Here is a 19,583-nt window from a genome sequence, read left to right on the forward strand (position 1 = left end):
GGATGAAGTCGATCACCCTTTAACCATAAATTAAAAAAAAACTACTCTGCCTACGGTTTTGCTTCGGTCAGCAGTGGACAGCTTAATGAGTAACGAAGGTAAGTTTTAAATTCCATCAAAATGCAACTATCTGTTTTTTAATTATCTGAAAAAAAAAACGTAATTTTTTGATCGATTTCACCCCGTTTGACGGTATATCTTTTAGTAATAAAAATTTATAATCATGTGGGCAATTACGGACTGTAACGTAAATTGCGCATATGACATTGTTTCAAAAAACACCCACTTCACAATAGTATTTTAAGTATCACGCATTATCTTATATATATAGTTTTTATTTCACTCTCCGCTGTTACCAGTGCGAAGCTGAACACCAGCAAAGATGGATAACTTGCAAGAGATGTCCGATGTTCTGAGGAGAGGTAATATCAACACCTGAAAAACTTCTTGTTCATTTAATCCTAAATAATATTTTCAGTATCCTTGATCTCCATAACGAAACCTGATGGATTGGTGGATAAATTAAGTAAAGACAAACACAAGCCCAAGGATACTTTGTACATGGTACACACTTTAAGTTTACTATTTGGTGCGCTCAATATGCTTCCTTTGACTTTCTTCATAACGGCTAACGATGTAAGTACTAAATAATTGTTTTAAATACTTATAGATAATTTAATAAATAAAATAACTCGAATGTAGAGTTTCTTTTATGTTAATTATTGACTCTATAAATATATAAGTAACCTATTTATAGCTAATAAGTTAATAGTCACTAATCACATTTATTAGACATCTAAAACGCTCAAAAACTGTGTATGAAAGAAATTTGAATATTTTTAGATCATCTAAAATATAGGTTATAAAAATACAACAAAAAATTTTGTCTGGGAGATCTAAACCAACCTATCATAATTAAAAATTTGACGTAATTGGCAAAATGCTTGCACAATTCTAACAAATATAAATTATTTACTGAAATAGAGTAAAAGTAATATAAACTTTGATAGCTGTCTGATCTACATATGTACGAATAAACTTTACACCAATATATTTAAAAAATAACAAATTTGTATCACAGGACTAAAATACGTTTAGGTGATTTATACTTAATAGATACCTTTATCACATTTTTTAAAATTAAACGTTATACTGAGTGTTTCAGGAGGAATAGTCAATACTTCGGTATAGTTATAGTGTCGTTCACTTTGAATAAAAAAGTTAATACCTAGGCAATGTGTTCAAATCTCAGTGGTTACTGAGATACTGCAATTTCAATGTCGATTGCGTCGAGGGCTAAACAGATAAATTATCGAGTAAGCTCCCACCAAATAATTGACATTTAGCATTGATTTGTTGACGTATGTGTGTGTGAAATTTATTCACTTTGAATAGGCTGATATGGTGTTTTGTCATGGGTTTTGGTATGGGACAGCACCTGCTGATCTTAGAAAATATCAAAGACGATTTCCTAACCGAGTGTTACCTGCCAGATTCAAAAGCATTTATTCGAACATTTGACACACTACGAAATTGCGGGCTTTGTTCCAAGTAACGTGCAGTTGAACAAAGTGTGAATGAAGTAGAAAATATTCTTCAACCGGTACAACGCAGTCCATCTACAAGCAATAATCACCGTTTGTCTGACGACAACCCATCATATGCCAGTGTAGAATCAAAATTGTCAGCAAAGTTACTCCGTAAATATCTAGGCAGGAATGATTGACAATAAATTGATTGGGCCATTTGTGTTACCCGAATGTCTAACAGCGACAAGTTATTTAGAGTGTTTGGTTACAAGAGCCAGTATGATTTTCCAACATGTTGGTTCTCCCCATAGGTGACATATCTAAATCAAGCTTTTGGAGACCAGTAGATTGGTCGTGCTGGTCCCATCAATTGCCCAGCTAGGTCTCCAGACCTAACTCCATTAGATTATGGATTATGGGGAAAGTGATGTTTATAAAAAAAAATGTAATTACGCGTGATGAATTGATCGCTCGCATTATGGACATTGCAACGAGAATAAAGCGACGTCCGGAAAAACTGCACAACACAAAACGCAACATTTTCTTTAGAACAGCGGAGTGTGCGGAGTTTGACAGTAGAACTTTTGAACCATACCTTTAGTCCCTAAAATTTTGTATATCAAATAATGATTATTATTATTAATAAAATGATATTCGTTTGTGATTTATTTCCACTGGCCGTATCTCAGTAATCATTGTGATTTGGACACACATTCATATGAACTTTTTGATTAAAAATAAACGATATTATAACATACTAAAAAATTGACTATTCCTCCTGAAACAACAGAAATTGTAACGAATTGGAAATGTACACAAAGAATCACGAATGAAAAGTTACCTGACCAAACTTTGGATCATAAATAAAAATTAATTATTAATATAGCAAACAATAAAATAGTATAAAATTGTTAATATAAAGATTCTGAATATAAAATACGCAACAATTAAGGATATCACATAATATAAAATTGGTAATTTTAATTTAATTCACAAATACAAAATAAATTTTTCAAAAAAAAATGCATGACATCGACACTTGTTAATACTCAGTACAGTGAGAAAACATAATTTAAACCTAGAATAACGTATATCAAATAAAAGCCCAATATCCATAGATGAATCTGGTATGCATATTGTTGGCTTTACAACTACCTGGAGATGAGCTATAAAAAGAACATAAAATAAGGAATATTTTAATAATTAGTAATAGAATTGCATGCTAAAATAAAAGGACATTTGTAACAAATGTATTAGTTATAAGAAGTGCAGTGAAAAGTGTTGAAAAAAAAAAGGACATCCAAGGACTGGAATTTCTGTGAAGGGACCTCAAGAAAGATTAAGACCAGAAAAATCCAGAAAGGAGGAGAAACAAAAGTTTACTGATTAGTTACGGCTTGGGTTTTGTAAAAACTAGAAAGGAGAGAAGCAGCTCCAATAAATTTTAAATAAGTTCAAGAAATACAGTCAAGGAAGTAAATTAAACTCACCAGCAAGGTAGAAATTTGTTTGTTCTGAAAATCCAGAGAAAGAAAATTTGCCATCGAAAAAAAATTTCCGTAACCATGTACAAAGCAGTTTCCAGAGAGGTTTCCAGTGGCTCCATAAATGGTATACAGGACATCTACATAGTTTCCAACAAGGAAAGATGCAAGTAGCAAATAACAGGTACCTAAAATTGAAAAATAAAGTGCACTATAATAAAACTGATAGCTATAACCTAGAAATAATACATTACTAATGCATTAAACCTTAGAAAAAGGATAAATAATAACAACAGGACTTACCTGAACAAAATTGAATACAAGCAATTTAATCATAGCTTTAAAAACTCCAAAAATTTGATGAGCTCAAACAAAGTTATAAAAGGAACAGCCATTTTAATTTTAAGATGAATTTCAGTTTGTAAATAATAAGAAAGTATGCATTTTACGATAGGCAAAACACAATACACGGACAAGTGATTAAAATAGAATAAATAACAAATTACAAATATTTAAAATTTTTTTTAATGAAAAGCACAGTCCTTGTATTGTATAAAATTGTAGTAGAATAGAAAAGGTATAAAAATAAATAAAATATTCTTTATTATTGTTAAAACAAAAAAAATTTGTATCTAGAGAAGCCATTCACAATTTTAAGTCAACAAGTTGAAGTTTTGTTTTTGAGAAATCCAACTAAAAATTTAAATATTGTTTGTGTCTGAATGATGTAGAACCGACTCCTGAGATCTCAAATAAAACAAACATCTGAGTAACAGCTAGCAAGGGATAAAGAAAAAGTACAACGTAAAACAAAAGAAAGGTTTGTATCGAACAATCTAGTTAATCAAAACAAAATTAAAAAAAAAATTAAATAAAAAATTTTTTTTATTACAGAAACAAAACCAAAATAACGCAACACACAATACATAACACAAAAATTGGCAAAATTAATAATTCATAACAAATATTAGACATAAATTAATACATAATTTCTTAACAGTATATTTATGCGATTACCTATGTAATAAATAATACAATATACCAAGTATACAATATAAAATTAAACGTAACTCGAATATGATTAATGGTTCTATTCTGTAGTTTTCTCACTGTGCTCTAAATTTATAGTGATAAAAAATATCACAAGTTATAATAATAACGTTTACAGAAATATCTATATTATATATGTTGGTTATTATAATTAGCAAAAATGGTAAAAATAGGCACATGGATTCTCCTTTGAACTCCAACTAAATCCTATGTCTTGCTCCACTTGATTTCTCAATCCAAAAATATAAAATACCGATTTTCTTTTATCACTATTTATTTATAGAGGTTTGCGTGAAATAATTTATTAAAATTATGAGTACTTAAAATCTTTATTTTAATACATGTGTGTATGGTACTTAATACAAGTGTTAAAAATTCGATATCTCTATATAGAAAAAATGACTCGTGATAAGATAAGATATTAGGTACTAATAATTATTCAAAAATCTTTTAACAGTGGTACATTACCAAAATACTTTAAAATAACGCTTATACACAAAAAAGGTGATAAGAATTTGATCAAAAATTAGAGACCCATTACTGGGTTAAACTGTATAGCAAATTTGCCATTTATGAAAAGATGTACATATAATGTTACAAAAAATCTGATTGCGTCTCAACAACATGGTTTCTTCTGTTGCAGGTCAGTAGAAACTAATTTAGCTACTTTTGTTAATAAAGTTCGTATAACCTTCAATGAGGGAAAACAGGCCTTTGATCGGGTAAATCATGATATACTACTTTCCAAATCACATCAAGCACTTGGTCTGAGTGACCATCTAGTAATTTCCTTTTCAACATATTTACGCAACCGAAAACAATTTTTGAGACATATCTGGCCGGTTCTGGCGTCCCACAAGGTTCAAATTTGGGACCACTACTTTTTTAATTTTTATAAATGATTTAGCAAAAAGTATAACATCAGACTGTCTCATGCATGTTAATGATATTCACAAATATAAAATGATACACCTAAACGTAATTTATGTAGAAAACAAAATGCCCTTCAATTTAGATAAATGTAAAATCAAGATATTTATAGAGCCCTAACGCCTAAGCAATATGTTTATACAATGAATGAATGAATGAAATGCCAATTTTACTCGAAATCCATAAACGATATCAAAATTTTGCAACAGGCAAAAAATCTTCTAAAATAGTGCTTACATTTTTTAAAAATATAAATTCTGACATAAAAGAGTTACGGATAGCATAGGCACTAGAAAGAGTACATTCTGTATTCTGTATTCTCACCAAATTCTTTATTTACATTGCCCTTATATAAAGAATATGTGTATCAAATTTGAAGTTTCTAAGAAAAATAGTTTTCAAATTATTTGAAAAAAACTAGGTTATCTATTCTATATTTAGAAGGCTATATCTGACTAGGCGTTCACTTTTGTATAGGTAAGTTAAGCTAAATAGTCTTATTTCTATCCAAGCAACCTGTGGTCCATCTTTTTCAGGGACACCCTGTATAATAGACTATCTGTAACCTGTTTGTCTCTCACTGAAAATAAATAAGTAAATAAGGAATTATGTCTTACTTCCCTAAATTTGAACAACTGGGATACTCCCATATATCTCAATTTTGTAGCAATTTTGCTAAGAGTAATTTTACCCTAAAGGTAAAATCTATTGCTTATTGAAAGTACCTATCTATTTTTTACGGTACCGGATATGAGACATTAGAATCACCGGAGAAATATTGATGCCTACTTCACTATCTATTTTTTTGTAGTACTGGATGTATAAATTTAGAGACACGACAAAGGACACGATAGATCTGAATAATAAGACGACCCTTGAAAAATATTTCGTGTCAGGAAGTCTGGTAGTCCAAACTATACCCTCTATAGCGACTATGTTACTAGCGGTAACTTTCGGACATAGATTTAAAATACAACCCAGGGTTATTATATCGTTGACTTCAATAAATATTATTTTTGTTGTATTTACTGCCTTCATAAAGGTTAACACAGACACATGTAAGTATACAATTTTTTTACAATGTATGCGAAAGAATTAGTACGGGAACAACTCCTACAAATAATTTTAACATATACCGACGTATAGATTATTAAGTCATATAATAATGAAAGTTATGTATTAACCTATGCTAATAGGAGTTTTTCTTGGTCAGTGTATTTTTACAAAATCAGTTATAATGATGTACCAATAATTTTTATGGTAATATAACGAAAATACCATTTTTTGTTATGATCTACAAGTCTGCCATTTTCTTTACCGTCTTCTTATGTATATTTTAATTCTACACGTGTATTATTATAGACTGTCTGTGTTAATATGATTATATGAACTAAGTATACCTTGTGTTATTCAATCATGACAGAAAGCGTACAAAATAAAATTCATTAAAACAATTTAAAAGACTGTTTGCTTTTTTTTCGAAAACGAAAGGGTGGGTGATCTTTGACAAGAGTGTAAAATAAAAATATAGTTGTACATAGGAATGTCATACCAATATATGTCAAATCCTGATCTCAAAAAAGCTTTGCCTTAAAATATTTCTAGCTTGCAACATAACAAACGGAACGCCCTGTATAACTTGTTTAAAAACTAATCAAACCTGGCTAATTAAGGCTTCTGAAAACAAACGCCTAGTAAAGTTTTGTACGAGTGCAGGCAAAATTCAGATAAAAGAACTTTAACGACCTGTTATCATGAAACAAAAAGATGATAAACTCATAATTCATAGAGAAAAAAATCTTATTTTCCATATTATATTACCCCTAAAATTTATGTTATTGTGGAATATTTTCTATACAGAACGTTCAGTTACTAATCGGCCAAACAAAATAATCTCTACAATAAACGGTTAATATTTCAGCTAAAAATATATTCTTCGAGTTGGTTTCTGAGAAGCATTTACTGTCAGTATTGTTTATTGGATTTAACATATAAATGCATTAAAATAATCAACAGCTTTCCTACGGAGTTTTCTCTTAAATATACAAAAGGATCATTTTACTCATTCTTAAAATGATTCCTTCTTTGGGGTAAAATGATCACTTTGGAAAACGACGGAAAATTATTTGCTACGCATAACAGTAAACGTACTTAAACAACAAATTTCTTTTGTCAAAACAATTCGCACTGATGTGGATGCTAATCAAAAGTGTGGACATCTAATTTTTTCAATAATCTATTTTCTTATACTCCGTATTATGTGGCTTTGTTTTAAAATAACTATTGCGATTATTGAGAATCTAAAATGTTAAAATGTTTTCTATATGGAGTGAAATAATCCTGGGATCATTTTACCTCATAAGGTGGAGATAATATTATTTCATATAGGTAGATTTTGAATAAATAACCTAACCTAAGATTGTACATACAAATTGATCAATACCTATTTTGACACACAAAACAATACCATGCAAACAACTGATTCACTGTTCCTTAAAAGCTTCAGTTAATGTTTATGATATTTTAAGAAAATAAAGTAAATATCACGTCTACAGTTATAACTCTTGCTATAAAAATAATCGTCTTCTAATATTTTCACCCAAACCTGCTACACTGTAAATAAAACGAAAAAGTGAATCCATTGATTGAAATTATTGAATCAATATTGGGCATATTGATAATTTTACACATTTTTGATAATATTGAACTAAAACTGATAGCTTCACTCATAAAATTTTAGGTGTACCTACTCATTTCACTCAATCGGGTGTGGTCGGAAATTGATACAATATTGAGTGAAATTGAGTGAAAATAAGTCCATAGTTTTGTTTGTAGGCTTCCGTGGCTGCTGTTAATGCACAGTTTCAAAATAACTTCCGAAGAAGAGAACGATATGTCTCTCGAAACGTCAAGAATTGTAAATCGACGACGTGGCAACCAGCCCGGAAATCATTCAACCAAAAATAAATCCAATTTTTCTTACAGTGTACATAGTTTCTTAGAAAATGAAGGGGTTTATTATTTTGCTCACAGGGATCAATTCACCCATGTCTCTAATACCTAATGATAAGATTCCTCCCCTGTCAAATTATAGAAAAATTAGTCGACGAAATTCTCCCAAATTTTTCAACTCCAACATCCCACTTTTCGGAAGTAAAGTAAGAAAAAAATTATTTGAACTTCCTCTCCCAGTAATTGAACACTCTGTATAAGTACAACCTTTTATATTTTGACAACTAAGATATTTTTTAGGGCAGGTGACATTTTTTGTGCTCACTCTTCTGGGAATGGCTCTTATAACGGGTAAAAAGGAACCTCTAAAAAGGAACCAAGAGATACTGAAATAAGTATTTTTTTTAGGTGCCATTAACCTGTTCCAAGTCACCTCTACGGTTATTATATCGAAATTCCCTCCAGTTTATATGAAGACTTTTTTATTCGGCCAGGGAATGGCGTCGATTTTCAACGCAACCTTGCAAATTATATCTTTGGCTCTTGGAACCTCCACTGAAACTTCAGCACTTTTCTATTTCATTGCAGGCACCCTAGTAATCTTTCTAACCTGGGTATTATATCTGCTCGTTCAGCACATGACCTTCTACAAGTATTACATGCAGATAGAGCTGGAAGATAAGAAGAAGAACCACTCGAAAGAAGACATTAAGGCTGCGTTCTTTCGAATATGGCCCTGTTTGGCTACAATGTGCCTAATATTCCTTAGTATGAGCCTGACTCATCCTTGCATTACCACTTTAGTCGTTTCAGAGAACTATGGCAATGGGAATAAATGGAACGGTAAGAGATATGAAACATTTTTAATTTACCATATTCACTTCGTAACATTCGCTAATCAAAGTTAGCTGACATTGTTTGTGAACAATTTATGTTCACGAAAGGTATGTTAAAGTTGCAGGTAACTTTTGCCGCTGTCAAAGTAACAATTATTGCGTGGCATATAGGATTTTTTATATACACAGATATTTCAAAGTTGTTCAGAAAACCTTAAATTTTGTTCAAATGAATGAGACCTGTCACTTGAAAAGGCGGAAAGTCTAGATTTCTAGATTAACAGCACTTCACAGCACTTCAAAAGACAATGTTGATAACATTGATTAAATTGTCATGAGAAATCGGTAACTGTCATCTCCATCTCACATATCTTGAACTTTGTGCAGGATAACTGCAAATTAAATAATAACGCTTCAAGAAAGAATGTTAACAACATTGTCTTTTGAAGTGCTATTGAAGTGCTGTTAATCTAGAAATCTAGACTTTCCGCCTTTTCAAGTGACAGGTCTCATTCATTTGAACAAAATTTAAGGTTTGCTGAACAACTTTGAAATATCTGTCCAGAAATTTTCTCCATTATCAGATTTGTGAATAGTAGACCAAAGCGATTCAAAATATTTGGGAAGAATTTCTCTATCCGACTTACAAAATTCACTGGATCAAAGTTGCTTCTCAGGATTTCAAATTGAAAAAGAATATTTCACTAACGAAAAAACTAGGTAATATATTGAAGGTTACTGACTATATTTAAAGTACGATGTTTTTTTTTGGCTGGCATGACTCTGCCTGCTGTCATCATGAACGTCTTAAGGCCCGTCCTCATATCCCACAAAACAATGTTATCAACAAAGTTATTCAATATGTTGGCGAAATTTCGATAAAAAGTAAAAGTAATTTATTTGTTATGTCGACAAATTATTTGTTAGTGGTCAGTGAACTGTAGAGATCAAAGAATGTTAGAAAACCCTGCTTTGTAACATGTTGCAAATGCGTCATGGGCGTCCGCAGAAAGATTTCTCAGAGTGGGCCAAATCGAAATTATGGACGTGTATTTAGGAGAAGTTTAAAACATGGACAGGCAGTACAAATCTTCTCTCAAACGCGTTTACGGTTATGGAAATGCAATTTGTTGGTTTATACTGCAATTAATCAGCTAATCTAATTTTATTTTATAATTTTTTCACGTGGAATCGACTTCAAAATTTGAAATCAATGTTTTTGATTGTTTTATTTTGTGGACTGTATAATATAGAACAAACTTAAACTGAACATACAATATAAATAGTAAAGATACAATACTGAGGGAAAGAAAGAATGTCTGCCTGCACTTCTCTCTGCCACAGACAAAACTCGACTCTCCTTATTGTTCTGGCTACACGTCCCCTCCCTTCGCGCACAGGGATGCCACACTGCCTCAACATGCCGCCCGCCTTGAAAGCATCTGGGCTTTCAATTAATGAAAGCGAATATTGACTTATGAACTGGGCAACACACACACACGACCCACACCGCGTCTTACTTCTCCACTGGCAGTTTTTACATCGACTACCCTGGTGACTCCATCGTTGCCTGGGTGAAGAGCTGTGACTCTGCCTAACAACCAATTCAGGACAGGAGCGTTTTCATTTTTTACTAACACTAGTGAGCCTACTTGTAGCAACTCTTGAGATCTCTGCTTCCATTAGGTCCTGGTTTGTAATTCTGCAAGATACTCTCGCTGCCATCTTGACCAGTAGTGCTGCAGCATTGATTGCAATAGTTGAAATTTACTCAAACGATTTTCAGGAACATCCATGACGTTTCTCTCAGGAAGTGCTGTTAGCATTTTTCCAATTAGGAAATGTGCCGGCGTTAAGGCTGTGACGTCGTTTGGATCAGAGGACATAGGGCAGAGGGGTCGGGAATTTAGGACACCTTCAATTCGAATTAGCAGTGTACTGAATTCCTCAAATGTTAGAGAATTATTTCCTACAATCCTTTTTATATGAAATTTGGTACTCTTAATACCCGCTTCCCAGATTCCTCCGAAACTAGGCGACCTCGCAGGAATGAAATGCCATTTTATTGAATCGTTTGACAATTGATGACTAATGTAACTTGACTTATTTTCTAAAAATGTATACAATGCCTTCAACTCATTATTAGCTCCTACAAAATTTAGAGCATTATCCGAGTATATGTTCGAGGGTTTGCCTCTACGGTTTATGAATCTACTCAATGAAGCTAAAAATGCCTCCGTAGTCAAGTCCGATACCAGCTCTATGTGCACGGCCTTGGTGCTCATACACACAAATAAGCAAATGTAAGCTTTAATTAATTTTGCTCCACGAGTTTTTCGATCCTTTAATCGAAACGGACCACCATAGTCAATTCCAACATTACAAAAAGGCGAATAATTAATTACTCTCACGTCAGGCAGATCACCCATTAAGTAAGTGGTATCTGTTGGCTTTGTCTTAAAACATGTGACGCATTTTCTTATAATGCCCTTGCAGGCGTTTCGTCCTGATATGGGCCAAAACCTTTCTCGAATACTACATAACAACATTTGTGCACCACAATGCAATAATCTTTCATGTTCTTGGCGCAAAATTAATTCTGTTAAAATACCCTCTTTTGGCAATATTATGGGATGTTTTTTTTCATAAGGTTGAAGAGAATTTCTTATTCTACCTCCTACCCGAATAATGTTATCCTTTAAAAACGGATTTAGACATAATACTTTACTTTTCTTGTTGATTTCCTTTTTATTTAATAAACTAGAGTATTCATTGGGAAAACATTTTTGTTGTACGTTCCGGATGAGAATGAATAAAGCGTTTTCTAATTCATTAGGCGTTAATTCACCTAACTGTCTTAAATCCCTTCGTAATTGAATGTTAGTAACGAACCGTAAGATATATGCTAAAATCCTTTGAATCTTTCTCAATGAAGAAAATTTATTTAACAAATCAAAATTGTTATTTGAAGTAAATGTCACAGTGGCGGCGCAAGAGCGTTGTTCTGGTATATCTAAATCTGACACATGATCTGTTAATTGCCATTGCGAATTATCAATTTGAAACCACTCGGGCCCGTGCCACCATAAATTGCAATTAACTAAAAAATTTGGCGTTGTACCGCGTGAAAGCATATCAGCGGGATTTTCGATAGATTTAACGTAGTGCCAATCTGAGATATCAGTTATTGATTGAATTTCTGAGACTCTATTTGCTATAAAAGTTTTCCATCTATTTGGAGCTCCTCTTATCCACGAGATAGTAATTAAGGAGTCTGTCCAAAAGAAAAACGCGTCAAAATTAATTTCTAAAGATTCAATTGTTTTTTTTTGCCAAATTTGCCAATAACACGGCTCCACACAACTCTAAACGTGGCAAGGTTATTTGTTTAAGAGGCGCAACACGCGATTTTGCGCACAACAAATGTGAAATATATTTTCCTGATGATGTCATACACCTACTATATATGCAGGCTCCGTAAGCCTTTTCCGAGGCGTCGCTGAACCCATGAAATTCGATTTTCACATAATCGGAAATAAAAGCATGCCTTGGTATTTTGAAATTATTAATGACTGCTAATTCACCTTGAAATTTGTACCATCTTGTATGTAAATCATGGGGCACTGCATCATCCCACGATATTTTAAGTTTCCATAAGTCTTGAATAATTAGTTTTGCAACAATTATTATGGGTCCTAACAGCCCTAACGGATCGAAAATCTGACATATTATTGACAAGATATTTCGTTTTGTTGTTTTATTCATTGTCCTAAAATTCATAATTGAAAACTGAATAGAATCGCGATTAGAATTCCAATATACGCCAAGCGTTTTTGTCGGCCCGTGGTCACCAAAATGTAAAATACCAACTTCTAAATTATTATTAACTTGTATTTTATTTAAAATGTTTTGATCACTTGAAAGCCATTTACGGAGGTCGAAACCCGCGCTAGCTAATATTTGTGAAATCTCCTCTTGCAATTGTAGTGCCTCCGCCACTGTGTCGGCACCCGTTAGGAGATCGTCCACATAAAAATCGTCCCTTATAGTTTTGCTAGCTAAAGGGAATTTTATTTCATTGTCAATACTTAATTGTAACAAACATCTAACGGCTAGATACGGCGCAGATGCTGTTCCATAGGTGACTGTATTACACTGATAACATTTTAATTCTTTACTGGGGTCGGTACGCCAAAATAGTTTCTGATATTTACGTTGGTCTTCATTTATAAGGACTTGCCGATACATTTTTGATACGTCAGCTGTTAATACATATTTATATTTTCTAAATCTAATTAAAATAGAAAATATATCTTGCTGCAGTGTCGGCCCACTGTATTGCACATCATTTAAAGAAACTCCTGTGTCTGTTTTCGCTGAAGCATCAAATACTACACGGCATTTTGTTGTGATACTTGATGTTTTTATTACCGCATGATGAGGTAAGAAGTAGCCTTCATCATCTTGTTCAACATTTTCAATTTCAGACATGTGGCCTAAATTCACATATTCTTCCATAAAATTTACATACTCGGCCTTTAAAATAGGATCCTTATTTAATTTCTTTTCTAATGTCTGAAATCTACCAAACGCATTGTTGCGAGAGTTTCCTAATTTGTTTAAAGAATTTTTAAAAGGAATCTCTACTATAAATCGACCTGTACAATCGCGTTTAGTGGTTTCCTTAAAGTGTGTTTCACAGTATTTCTCATCCTCAGATAATAATAAATTTTTATTGTTCGTAATTTCCTCTATCTTCCAAAAATTTTCAATTTCATTATTAATTGAGTTTTCAACGTTAATGGTTAAACAACTAACAGATGATTCATTGCCTTGTGTATTTGAATATAATGTGCCTGCAACTACCCAGCCTAATTGAGTATTCTGCAACAGTGGTAAGTTGCAACCAAGTTGTTTTTGACCCGAGCATAAAATAGACCAAAATACACTTGATCCTAACAAAATGTCTATTTCCCCGGTTTTATTAAATCCTGGGTCGGCCAGAGGTATATTGCTTGGTATAGTTAATATATTTTTATTGAACGACCTTAAAGGTAATTGATCGGTTATCCTAGGAAGAACTAGACACTTGATACTCATATTAAACTTATTATGACATGACATGATTGTAATACTAACTTGTTTATTAATGTTTGCCAAAGTTTGACCTACACCTTGCACTACATGATTAACATTTGTTTGAGGTAAATTTAATTTTTCACATACTTTTTGAGATATGAAATGACTCTGTGAACCGCTGTCGAGTAAAGCGCGACATGTAAAATAATTGTCATTATGTTTTATTTTGATAATTGCCGTAGACAGCAGAACCTCTTCGCACTCATTAGACGTGGCAACGATGTGCTTGGCACTGTGACTAGATATCGAAACAACAGGTGGGGGAACATGCTGGACGCTGCGAGCTTCAGCGGCAGGGCACGTGTTATCCACATTCCTGGTATGCTGCAATTCGTCCATCTCTTTCGCATGTTCTTTTTTATTCGAACTGTCGCTACCGTTGAACCCTTCTAAATGCAATAATGAATTGTGCGACTTTTTACATTTGATACATTTTTGGGACTTACATTTCCATGATGGATGGTTTTTACGTAAACAGTTTAGACATAATTTTAACCGTTTGCTCGCTGAAATTCGGTCTTCTGTTTTTAATTTTAGAAAGGCTTCACAATAATATATCAAATGATTTTGATTACAATAATTACATTGATTTTTATTTGATTCTATTGCGGCAAAACTACTACTTATTTGTTTTTTTATTGTAATTTTGATTTATCGATTTATTTTTATCGTTCTTTGACGCTTCAAGTTTTTCTAATATTTCACATTTAGACCTTAAAAATTCATTTAAATCTACCATGTCTGGTAACTCACTTCGATATTTATATGATTCCCAATCGCGTCTTGTGACTGGGTCAAATTTATTACTTATTATGTAAATTATTAGGCGATCCCACTCGTCCGTTTTTTCACCTAGCGTTTTTAATGACCTTAGATGTTTTATAACATTGTCATACAACTTACGTAATTCTGTGTAAGATTCTTTTACTACACTAGGGTGCTCAAATATTGCCTTTATGTGGTTATGGATTATTAATTTTTTATTTTCAAACCTATCTAAAAGTAACTGCCAGGCGTGTGAGTAATTTGCCGCAGATACTTCAATTGATTTTATAACCTGCACGGCATCTCCTTCTAATGCTGATCTAAGGTAATAAAACTTTTGAATGTCAGATAGTGACTCGTTATTATCAACTAAAGCCGCAAAACTATCTTTGAATTCCAACCAGTTGTTATAATTACCATCAAAACCCGGCAACCTTATAGTTGGTAATTTAATCATTGATTGAGATTGAAGGTTTATATTATTATTTCTAACCGAGGCTGCTACTACGGACCCGGCCACAGACACATCTGACATTTCATTGTATTTTTTACATGTTGTATTTATGTCCGCGGTTAGTACAAAAAATAAGTTTTCAAACTGTTCCCTTTCGGTCGCACTAGTTTCGGCTTCTTGGGGATCTAGAATTTCTATTTTTGTTTGTAATTCATTGAACTCGTCCCATGAAGCCTCTATCTTATTTAGTCTTGCACTTAATTGTGCAATAATTCTCTCATTTAAGTTATTTTCGTCTACATTCTCATAATATGTTTTTAACCTAGTAACACTACCCTTTGCAATGCCCCTTTTTATTTTAAGGGCCGATAGTGATTCCTCTGCCATTATTATCTAAATCGAATTGAATGTGAGGTGTGTAAAAGGACTTACTTTTTTAGGACTGAAGGGCACACAGCACAGCACACTGCTTCTTATTTCTTCCCCGCCTTGCCTCTCACTAGCCAACCTCCGGATCGACTGGACCAATGTTTTTGATTGTTTTATTTTGTGGACTGTATAATATAGAACAAACTTAAACTGAACATACAATATAAATAGTAAAGATACAATACTGAGGGAAAGAAAGAATGTCTGCCTGCACTTCTCTCTGCCACAGACAAAACTCGACTCTCCTTATTGTTCTGGCTACACGTCCCCTCCCTTCGCGCACAGGGATGCCACACTGCCTCAACATATCCCGTTTATTATTACACGTTCAAAAGCTTCAAAATAATTAATTTTTTAATGAAAAAATAAAGAAGAATAAATAAGAAAATTATCTTGTTAACAGGAGCAACAGAAATTCATAAATAATTATGTATATAAAAATTAATTTAATTAATCTCCATCAAAATGATTTCTTTGTTCAAAAAACTTATAGGTACATTTTATTTTATAAACTATTGTAACTATTTTATAAAAAATGGTAACTGTAAAATGAATGCATAAATTTTTGCTTGTCGACGATTAAACTTTTATTGTATAATATATACTATAATTTTTTTTCGTAAAAAATGGGAATTTTTTTATTTTTTTTTTCAATAAACGAAAGTCATTCTGAAATAAGCACGTCCAATTTTTGTATTGAAAAAGTATTGATCATATAACAAATTATTTAATCAATAATTTTATAACAAATTAATTAACAATTTTTAATATTTACTATTCGGTTTTAACAACATTATTCTGTATTATCCACTTAATAAGGTACGATTGAAATGCAGCAATTTTAGTTGTGTTAATTAATTTTCTAAATATTCAGATATTGCATATATACAATTTTTTTGTAATTATATAAAAAAATGAATTTAAATTAGTCATATTTATTTTGAAAATTGAGAAATTTAAACAAAATTTTTTTATTCATATATTTTTTTCATTAAATATAAATTTTTCTTCAACATCATGTGTAAGTATTGACACCGCAAAATTTTATCGTTTAATTTTGTTGGACAAGCAAAAAAAAACGATAATTTTGTCGGACAATTAAATTCTCATTGTCAGATTAATATTGCATTATTCTAAATAATGACGCTTTTGTCCGACAGCTAGTAATAACCAACCATGGTTGCCGTTAAATCGACATCTTCGGGGCGTCGGACTGCAAAAACTTCTCAAGAATTTTGTCGGACAATAAGATACTTTCATTTCAAATCTTATTACCAAACGCTCCCAGAAAAATCAGCTTGCTGGTTGTCACCAATCATAATGTCACCAAATCAACATATTTGGGGTGGTGGACAAACTCAAAATGGCAAAATTTTTGTCGGACAAATTTTTTGGGGGGTTTAAAAAATATATATCTTTCATTTAAACTTAAAAAAAAGTGCTGGTCATAACATTCCATGTTTATGCCAGATTGACATGTTTTCCTGTAAATCACGGGAAAACCACAGTTGAATTTTCCTCGTAGTCAAATCTTGGGAGACTCGTCAAACTTAAGCTGCACGCAAAGTTACAGCTTACTGGTAATAATTTTTTTTTGTACGTGGGCCCGTGGACTAGTATCTTATTAAGGAATTCACTGTAATAAATATCTAACCACATCTGGAGTTCCTCGGAGGTCCAAACTTGGCCCCTTGCTCTTTCTTTTGTTCATTGATGATTTAAGCTACCTTATACAGTCGCACAAAATTTTTTGCGGATGGTTTAAAAATATACTAACACATCGAAATGTAAAATAGTAATATTCACAAAAAAAACAGTTTTTTTATAAATATGAGTATGTCATTGGCAATAATATACTGTCACACTACACATCAGTCAAAGATTTCGGAATAACTTTTGATCATCAGCTGTCATTTAATATTCATATAAACCTCAAAGTTTCGGAGGCAATGAAATGTCAGAAACTGTAAAAGTTTTAAGGACATTAATTTATTGAAAATTTTATATTTTTCTCTTATACGTATATAGTTAGAATACGGATGTTTGAATTGGTACCCCTCATACATTTCTCATGTTTACGCAGTAGAAAGAGTGCAAAGGAGATTTTTAAAATATTTGGCACTAAAAGAGAATATCCATCTGAAGTCACCACTATACATAATGAGTAAAAATTTTAATAGCATTGCACACTTATGTGATATTAACAACTCTTCAATGAATGAAATTATTAAATTAATTCGTTAGTAAGTATGTTTTGATAAATAGTAATGTAAGTTATTTCCTCCTCAATATTTTCCATTTGTTTATATGAACATAGAGAAATTGTGAATCGTGTTTGCACTATAATTGTGAATATTTAAGTTTTGCTTTCAATACGAAAAATGTTCTAGGGAACTTTTTATATAATTATTAAAAAGCCTTAATGATACTTAAGTAAAAAAAAATTATTATTCCAGAGAGAAATGAAATTTTCTACCGCAGTATTAGTTATGGAGATTTTAGCGTTATAATCTGATACTTTATTTATTAAATTTTACTATTTAAATAATTTACCTCTATCCGGAACTCAATAACATGAGATATAGGCCTTTAAATGCTGCTTTGCCGAACTACAATAGTTGGGAAAAGGATGATGATTAATTAGATTAGAATGTATTAAAAATATGCTATGCCATTATTTCTGCTTTCGGATATATCCTTAAAATAGAATTAACTTTTTTAACGTCAATCTCTTGAGCTATCCTTCTTAATTTTTGTCATTAAATCTATTGATTATGTTTTAAGCTGAGCACCCTCTCTGATAATATTCCAACGCCTCTAAAACCATTAAGAACACCCATTTCTTTCATTGAGAATGTATCAGACGCCAGTTTCGAGTTAAAATATTGAAGTTTTTGAATTATTTTCAGCAATTTTTTTCAATAATTAATTAGTTAATTAAACAAATTGTTTGACATGTATCTATGTAAGTGTTGCAAGTATATACTATTATTACCTACTTTTACTGTTACTTCTAATTAAATAATTATTTCTTCATTTTTAGATATGTACTTTGTACCTACCATTACATTCTTGTTTACTGAATCGTGTTCACAGTTTGGAAGGTTATTGTCTCGGCCCATAATCACGGTAATATTTTTAAAATGATACTCAGTAATGCAATACTCATTAGCAACAAATTCTCGTTTATAGAAATCTAGTGGTCCCTGGATAGTAGGCTTTGTCATTCTCAGGATGATAGTCTTGGTACCTCTGGTGTGGTTTTGTAACGCGCAGCCAAGGAGCCACCTTCCAGTTCTACTGCCACACGACTGGCAGTACATTCTGGTCCTCGTATTATATTTTGTGACTTCCGGATTCATAATTAACGCTTCCATTCTCAGCATCCCGCGGTAAGTTCAAGAAAGACAGTCCAGAAAGTAGAAGAAATGTTATACAAATTTTTTTTAGACTCGCAAAGGAAAAAGTAGACGTGGCCTACTTGCTCTTGCTTAGTACCATAGGAGTAGCTGCGGGTGTAAGTTCTCCCGCTAGTTTACTAGCTGTTCGTATACTGTGATATTATAGACTATGCCTATTTACTCATCGACCTTGACTCACAATCAGCTGTACCTTTTAAACTTTTCAATAATTTCTCATTACTTCTAGGTCGGAGCAATAGAGTAATTTACAAACGTTTTCTTCAGCTGAACTACGGATTTTCTATACAGGGTGGTCCCGAGGTAATGGGCCAAAATTCATGGGTGGATTCCCGAAGCAAAAATATTGCGATTTAGCCGAACTTACCTTAGTCCAAAAATTGATAGTTAAAGAGATACAGGGTGTTAAATATAAAATATTATTTTAGTTTATTTCCATTTATTTCGTAATAAATGCAAATATCTACACAAAATTTTGGGGTTTGGGGTTCTTTGGATAGAGGAATTGAAATTTGTTCACATTTTGGTTATAGTTCATAAAGGGCGCCAGCTGCCATAGATTGAAGGTGTTGGAAACGACATAACTTTTTTGTACT

At 32.3% G+C, this 19,583-nt stretch overlaps 1 protein-coding gene across 1 annotated transcript; it reads left to right on the forward strand.

Moving 5' to 3' along the window:
- The first annotated feature begins 372 nt into the window (after positions 1-372).
- LOC108906733 (equilibrative nucleoside transporter 3-like) lies at positions 373-19,332 on the forward strand. The gene is made up of 8 exons (XM_018710083.2): positions 373-422; positions 479-636; positions 5,805-6,051; positions 8,246-8,296; positions 8,354-8,788; positions 18,612-18,697; positions 18,761-18,960; positions 19,019-19,332. The coding sequence occupies exons 1-8, from the start codon at positions 383-385 to the stop codon at positions 19,125-19,127; spliced, it is 1,326 nt and encodes a 441-aa protein (XP_018565599.1). The 5' UTR covers positions 373-382; the 3' UTR covers positions 19,128-19,332.
- Positions 19,333-19,583: the final 251 nt, after the last annotated feature.

This window comes from Anoplophora glabripennis, unplaced genomic scaffold, assembly GCF_000390285.2.
Source record: "Anoplophora glabripennis isolate ALB-LARVAE unplaced genomic scaffold, Agla_2.0 scaffold187, whole genome shotgun sequence".
Classification (NCBI taxonomy): Eukaryota; Metazoa; Arthropoda; class Insecta; order Coleoptera; family Cerambycidae; genus Anoplophora; species Anoplophora glabripennis.

Excerpts from the sequence above, each read along its gene's own strand:
- LOC108906733 (XM_018710083.2), top strand. The coding sequence starts at position 383 with ATGGATAACTTGCAAGAGATGTCCGATGTTCTGAGGAGAG. Across the intron at positions 423-478 it reads GTCCGATGTTCTGAGGAGAG|TATCCTTGATCTCCATAACG; the intron begins GTAATATCAACA and ends TAATATTTTCAG. Across the intron at positions 18,961-19,018 it reads TCCATTCTCAGCATCCCGCG|ACTCGCAAAGGAAAAAGTAG; the intron begins GTAAGTTCAAGA and ends AATTTTTTTTAG.